This window comes from Bicyclus anynana, chromosome Z, assembly GCF_947172395.1.
Source record: "Bicyclus anynana chromosome Z, ilBicAnyn1.1, whole genome shotgun sequence".
Classification (NCBI taxonomy): Eukaryota; Metazoa; Arthropoda; class Insecta; order Lepidoptera; family Nymphalidae; genus Bicyclus; species Bicyclus anynana.
The window spans coordinates 99,564-107,367 of record NC_069110.1 but is presented as its reverse complement, the minus strand read 5'-3'; the positions used below and the strand labels follow the sequence as shown (position 1 = coordinate 107,367).

Genomic DNA, 7,804 nt, shown 5'->3' with positions numbered 1-7,804 from the left:
CCTACTCGAGTTTCCAATTAAAATCTTTAATAATCTTGGATTCCGTACCAACTCTTACATCTGCGCTCGACTGATGACACTGATATCTAACGTTTGTGGTTTTGTAGGGATAATCTCAGGGTCTAATGAACGGATTTTGAAAATTCTTTTACCACTCGTAAGCCACGTTATGTGCGAGTGTCATAGGCTATAGTTTATGTGATCTCACGGGAACATGGCATCGGCTTCCCCATACAGAGAGGCGTACGCACAAGTCAAACAGCTGGCGCAGTGAACGTCCAACCACTACCGGAAGCTGTTTACGAAGTCTGCATCACAATATCTCACCAGCCGGTTAAGACAGACAAACAAAACAAAACAAAAATTAGAAGCTTCATAATATATTTTGTATTCAATATTTATTTACAATAAATTGTTGTAAAACTTAAGTAACAAAGTGTTGTGATCCAGTGTACATATTATATATTATATTATTTACATACTAATATATTATCCGAGTAGTGAATTAGCAACTTGTGGTTTCGTCACCGTGAGGCGTAAGTGTGATCGTCGCAGCGGCGGCGGCGGACCACTTCCGGAACAAACACTACAAACACAGCCGCCGCTTACATGCATACAGCAATACTCCGACTGAAACGTCACTCAAACCGCTCGCTCGCAAAGGAGATGCTCCATTACAGGCCCACTCTTGTACCCGTATCATTCAAATTTAAAAAATACAAGGATCTTATTAAAATTTATTAAAGTGAATGAATGTAACTAAATAATAAGAAATAAATAAATTAAAACCCAAGTTTTTGAGTTACATTAAGATGGCGCCCTTAGAGCGACTGTGACATGACAATTGACAGCAAACGTCAAATCGATTACTACATTGAAATTATCACCCTTAATAGTGTTGCATTTCTTGGGAGATAATGAATATTATTTTGAAAGAATTAAATTCGTAGATTTGTATGATCAAAAAATATTTTCTTTTATTTCCGCTAGGGTACAACGACTGGACCCGGGCTCCAGACAATTTTGGACCATCCCCTTTGTGACCATCACCACACGAGGCGCTTCACCACCTTCTGATAAGTGTCCGATCGTAACTTTAGTCAATGTCTTACTTTATGTGAAATGGCAAAGACAAACTGTGACACCTCGGGAGATGGTGAAGACTCTTGTCATGCGAGATGACGGGGTTTGGATGCACGGCCGTCGTGTGACGTCACACTGCGGGCGCTCGCACGCGTCGGCGCGCCACAAAGTTTCGACATGTCCATCGCAACATTGCATTGGTAATTTTTACATGTAATCCTAGCTGTATTTAGGTTCGCTTTAGACTCGGAACTATTCACAGAGTAATTCTTTTATAACATTCCGGCACAATACAAAATGTTATACAAAAATATACAACGACGAGTCGCTTACATCTTTAAAATAGAACCGTAAAAATATATAAATATAGACATTGATTTAAAACTGTCATTGACGTGACCGCTTACAGCTAAAACATTAGCAGACTACTACCGTCAGGGGTGTCAGGGGTGTCAGGGTCGGTCCGCCGCGCGCTGTCAGGGGCGGAGTCGCTGTCATTTGTCACGAGTGAAGTGACGTTTAGGCTATCCGACACTCGGCAGAAGGTGGCGAAACCGACGCTCACATATATAAATACAATCTAAATATTGTGTCCGACGTTTAAAAATGCATATAAAAGCACGACACCACGCAAAAATAAATCGCAATAAAACACAAGGTGTGACATCGGCGACCGGCGCGCGTCCGGCGCACGTCCGGCACACGGCCGGCGCACGTCCGGCGCGCGGCCGGCGCACGTCCGGCACGCTGCGCGCCGACGAGTAGTGTGCGCGAGGCGCCGCGTGCGCTCGTTTCCGTATTCGTTGTCCGAATCCGTTGTCCGTGTTCGGAAGAACGACTGCATGAAATCAATACAAAATACGTTAAAATTAAGATTTTTTCCGAAAATAAGAAATTCCGCTCGTAAGTAACGAATGCGAGCCCCTGCGACGATTCCGAATGAAGATAAACGTATAGTCTACGGAATTGCTAATCGAAATTACGCATTTGGTAAACGAATACGGAAAACGAGTGTACACTGATGAGTAAATGTCGTTCGTATTGAGATCAATACTCGCGCACGTGAGAATGATCACCCTAGTTGGTTCACACCGAGTGCAGTGCACGCAGCAGCATAAAACATATGTCATAAAATACTTTAAAACAAATGATACAACATCAAAGCTTATAAATGTTTACTATAGAAACAATAATATCAAACAAACAACCAATATATCTATCTATAATTATAATACAAATTATAAACGACTCGCATGAGGACAGTCTATACACATACATATATCGTACATTGTATTTCACCGTGTAGACGTGAGAGCGGCTCTAGGAGCCGATGTGTGCATGTGTGCGCACGAGTGTAACATCTGATACTATATTTTATTATATGGATAAAGAAATTCATAAGTAAATAAATTATATATTTTATTTTAATTTACTATTTCATATATATTATATTCATTTAATTTATAATATATTCATTTTCTTTTGTAGATAAAAATTCAACACGTCTAAGCGAAATATTACCTAGTATAATTATAACTACCGTCAAAATGACCGTTAACTAATTGAGATTAAATGATAACAAACAAACGATATCTGTAATAAATCGCATTAATTGTTACAAAAATAATAATTAATGATTGTTATGAACGACACCGTCCGGCGCAGTCCGCACCACGAGCGCACCACGAGCGCACCACAACATCAATCAAATGGCGCACTAACAAAGTAAACATGTGGTCTGACGAACGGACCCGAGTCAGACGCTAGGAGCTCTCGTCAAACAGTAAAGTAAAACAATAACAACCGTATACACAATACAATAGTAGAGATAAATTGTATTCCGTTTCGCCAAGTGTACATCACAATATATTTCTATGGAGTTTTTAATTGTTTACGAGTTTAATTGACGGTCGTTTCGCTCCGGGTCGGCTCGTCGGCACACGCTGTGGCGACAATAACAATAACTAGTTAACAATTCATTCACAATTAAACTAAATAGATGTCGTGTTACGGGCCTCGATTACAGTTTACTATTTTTCAGACTTTGCACTCACTGTAGACAAAGAAGCACTGTTTTCCTTAGCATAAATAGTATTTTAATACAAATGTGATTTATGAACGATCGTCCGACGTCGATGGGCTATTCGAGTGTGAACTGGTAAAATTATATATATGGTATGATAATGAAGTTCATTTCGTTTGAATTCGTGCACTCGCCGCACGCGCGTCGACTGTGTACACACTGCGGTACGGTGTCGAATGCGTACACACTGCGGTGTCGATTGTGTACACACTGCGGTACGGTGTCGCATGTGTACGTACTGTGGTACGACACGTTGTATCGGTTCAAAGGGAATCGCCTCGACGACCCGACGATGGAGTCATAATAAAATTATCCAAACTGAACGATACAAATAACTAAAAATATACACAATCAAAATAAATTATAAGCAAAATATACACCTTGACCCAATCTAAATGTATGATTGTACTATCTAAAAATTATTCTCTATATAAATAAAAATATAATGTTCATAAAGTTAAATAATAAACATTACATAACGTCAACACCAAGTCGTGCGCTGCGACACACACACGAGGCCGCGGTGAAGCCTTCGACTATTGCAATAATACATAAAACTTACAATAAATGATCATGTCATGTAACTTGTACAGTGTGTGCGTACAGAGCCGGGCTACAGATGGCGACACTTCTGAATGTAACATGAAAAAATGACTTTAGTAAAATTTAGTAATGCGAGTATGAAAAATCACGTTACTCCTAATAAAGGAAGGCTGACTTGGGATGGGTGACATGGGACTTGTGACTTGGGATGGGTGACGTGGGATGGGTGACGTGGGATGGGTGACGTGGGATGGGATCCAACTTGTAAACGCGTATTTGGATGAGTTCCACACAATAGCACAGGTACGTGTCACGTTCAATTCATTAAAATGAAAACGCGAAATTAAAAATGTAGGTGTTGAGAGTTCTTTACGTTACATTAAAGTGACAAACGACAAATATAAAAACACGTTTATGTATAAATATAAAAATACTGTGATTTAATTGTAGTTATGATTACAGTTTACACATGTTTCCGTATGTTGCTACATGTTGCCACATGTTGCCACATGGTCAAAATGATCGAGTGCTTTGTTGTGAATGTATAATTTCGTGTCAGAGTCAACAGAGTCAAATAAGAAATAATGGAACACCACGACTACGGTCACGTGTGCGTGTGCACAGATCTCAACAGAACGTGACACCGCTCGCGAAGCACAACGACACAGCACGACATAAACATATATTATACTCATCAGGGAGAGCCGCGTCGTCGCAACGGAGCGACGAATCGTATTCCACATTTACGATGCGACGACAGCGCGAGAGGGGGCGGCACACGCCACGCGACGCGACGCACGCCGAGGCGGCAGCGGCGCTACTTGCGCAGGTTCATGTTCCGGTAGTCGGCGAACAGCTGGCGCACGTCGCGCAGCGAGCGCTCGATCTGCCGCACGAACTCCGACGAGCTCTGCAAGCGAACACACACTTCACTCCGTTGTCACAGAAGCCTCGTTAATATCGTACTACGGCAAAATAAATTAAAATAGTAGATTGTTATACAAGGGGCTAAAAAGACCCATTATATACGAGGTAGTTTTAGGGCCCGAGACGAAGGCGAGGGCCGCCTAAATAGAAACCGAGTTTATAATGGGTTTAGCCCCACAAATTACACTCTGCTTTTCACTACGATTGCGAGAAAATAAAATAGTTTAGTACAATATTCAATGATTTATTTTAATTGAAAATTAAATGTACAAAGTCTACAATTTTGGATATTAAGGGAGATGCTTTTACCCGGCAACATAATTTCCGACTACTGTGAATATGAATAATGATAATAGTTTAAAAACTCCTTTCGTAAGTGAATCCATTCGTTGTTGTTTTCTCCACTTTACCTAGGTAGGTATTTAAGTAAATGCGTCTCGACTTTGATGGTAACAGATTGAAAATTTCATCCATCTCCAAATTAGGATCACCATTCTTACTAGACGAAGACAACAATAACAATTAATGTTGGACAAAATACAAGTTACCGTCACAAATTTACAATAAATTTATTGTATTATTCACGCCAATTGTTTTTTAAATTCTCGCTTTTTAATTTAATTTTTTTCACATGAGAAAAAGGCAAAGGTATTACACCGTAAAGGATGTCCCATGTCTTCAAATCTCGCTCTATTCGCAACTCAATAAAAATTAAATAAAAAAATAAACGCATTCCACAGACAAACGGCCGCCGCCACGGGGCCGAAGAGTTCGGAGGAGGAGAGAAGCACACGCAGCACGTACCGTGACGGGGCAGTTGAGTTTGCTGGACACGTGGAAGAACAGCGTGTCCTCGCCCGCGATGATGTACGACACGCCGTAGCCGTCGTCCGCCACGGGGCCGAAGCCGCCGCCCGCGCTCACGCACTTGGGATACTTCTTGAGGTCCAGCAAGCTCGTTTGACCTGCGGGTTAGAACAGAGTCGTAGGTGATCTTCTTGATTCAGTTGAATTGTTATAAAACATGTACAGAACCCGTCAGCTCGCAGACAGCAGACTGCGTCGGCCGCAGGAGTCATCGCGTCCTACGTGAGCCGAGCCCAGCATAGAGCGGGCACGTATGTGGTGATAGTTTGGCGGTTCGTAGGTCTACTCGGGTCTCAAACATGCGCAGAGTAGAAGTAGGCGTCACCCACTGACGGTCCGAGTCTTCAGTTGTTCGCCGAGGTGTCCGTGATGACCAGCGGATTCAGTCCGAGCGATCGCGAGCTGAGTCCGATGTCGTCGCAGGAAAGGGAGCCGCGCGAGACCGCGAGGGACAGCCAGAGTACACTGTGCGGTACGTTACCGTGCGGCGTCTGGCTGGTGGACAGGCGCCAGGGCTCGTTGAACACCTCCTGGAGGAAGGGCGACTCCAGTTCGAGGTATTTGGAGACGACGTAGAGGCAGAACAGGTGTCGGTCGATGCCTCTGCCGGCCATGGCGTCCTGGTAGCCGAGCTGGTGGCGCGCGGCGGCCACTCGCAGCAGCTTCACGCGCTCTTCCACCTGCGACACCGAATGTATCATTGCGATGCGACTGTCTGCCGTAACACCGCGACTGTCTTGTCGCTACGACATGTAACAACGTGATGAACTGATTCATAATGTTGCCACAATAGGAACCGATTTGTGAAAAATTGCGCACCATAATCGAGCTGGATCTAAATTATACGATATACTCCACTTTTAATTTTATGTATCGTTTTTTAAAGTTAAGTTTAGGGCACAGTGGGTATGGTATCCCTGATTTCTGCATCCGCATTCACAGCTCTCTAGTCTCGGGCCTCGCACGTGAGGCGCAAGCGGAGAGTCACACAACTCACGGAAGAGGCGGGGTCCTGCATGGCCTGCACCCAGGCGACGCTCTCCAGCGTGCACGAGCGCACGATCTCGGTGCGGCCCTCGCGGTACAGGCGCGTCACGGACGCCTCGCACGTGAGGCGCAAGCGGAGAGTCACACAACTCACGGAAGAGGCGGGGTCCTGCATGGCCTGCACCCAGGCGACGCTCTCCAGCGTGCACGAGCGCACGGTCTCGGTGCGGCCCTCGCGGTACAGGCGCGTCATGGACGCCTCGTACGTGAGGCAGAAGCGGCCCGCCGCGCGCCGGTACGACAGCTGCAGGATCATCTGGATGAACGCGTCGGGCGAGATGCGGCAGCTCTTCATGAACCCTGCTCGGACACAACAGACGTTAGCTTCCACGTTTCGAGGAAGTGCTGAATTACCCGTTCGTATGCGATCAACTTCACGAGTATTACATCGGGGCTTTTACGGTTGGTTGAGTATTTATTGTCTGCGCGAAAGTATAATAATAATAAATAATAAAGCCTTTTATTTCCCGAAATATAAACAGTAGCTAATAAATACATTACAAAGAATTTAAAATTATAAGTACATATGAAAGAATGCTTGGTTTGATTACTTCCCTTGCCTATGTATTTGCAGTATTGTTACTATTGAGTTTTTTCTGAGATGGAGTGATTGGCGATCCTGAAATCTGTCTCTTCCTATTTTCGCAAATGGTGGTCCCTGGTTTTTTTACAATTAGTTTGTCTTATTTTATAAATTCTATGTTTCCATTTTCGCTTTCTGCTTCCACTTTTGGTTGTAATTGTTTGCGTATTTCCAGAATTTCCTTGGGAAAGTCCTTTTTGATATATACATTTGTGGGAAGGTTACGCTTGTTTCTCAAAATCATTTGTAGTTAGAGATATTATCACTGGACGATTTTTATCAGATTGTGTTCCAATTCGTTTGATGTAACTTATTTCTTGGCTATCAAAGTGCGTTCCCGATTCCACTATAATTTTCTTAACATAATCTAATCTTAACATAAATCACTAACTCTATTTCTGTCTTTCCCTTTTCTTCGATGCCGAAAATTACTAAATTATTCCTGCGTTTTTCCTTTTCCAAGAATGTTATTTTTTGTTCCAAAATTGTGACTTTGTTTTTTAGGTTATTATTTTCTTTTCTAAGGATTTTCATCGAACGCTTCCATTTGTTTTTCCATTTTCATCATTTTCACGTCCACACTACATTTGAAAAATCTACGAGCAAGCATGTTGCTCCGAACCGAAAGCGCCCTTTTCTCTCTTTCTATGTCTAAGTCATCCTCAAGATCA

At 43.1% G+C, this 7,804-nt stretch overlaps 1 protein-coding gene across 1 annotated transcript in view; it reads right to left on the bottom strand.

The window, feature by feature from the left end:
- Positions 1 to 364: 364 nt before the first annotated feature.
- The window catches only part of LOC112045524 (carnitine O-palmitoyltransferase 1, liver isoform), a 35,664-nt gene continuing 28,224 nt past the window's right edge, over positions 365 to 7,804 (bottom strand). Inside the window, exons 14-17 of the mRNA XM_052890925.1 lie at positions 6,645 to 6,850; positions 5,985 to 6,183; positions 5,441 to 5,601; positions 365 to 4,619 (exon numbers count right to left, since the gene is read on the bottom strand). Coding sequence (XP_052746885.1) covers positions 4,527 to 4,619; positions 5,441 to 5,601; positions 5,985 to 6,183; positions 6,645 to 6,850 — 659 coding nt within the window. The 3' untranslated portion in view covers positions 365 to 4,526. The remainder of the gene's footprint in view (positions 4,620 to 5,440; positions 5,602 to 5,984; positions 6,184 to 6,644; positions 6,851 to 7,804) is intronic.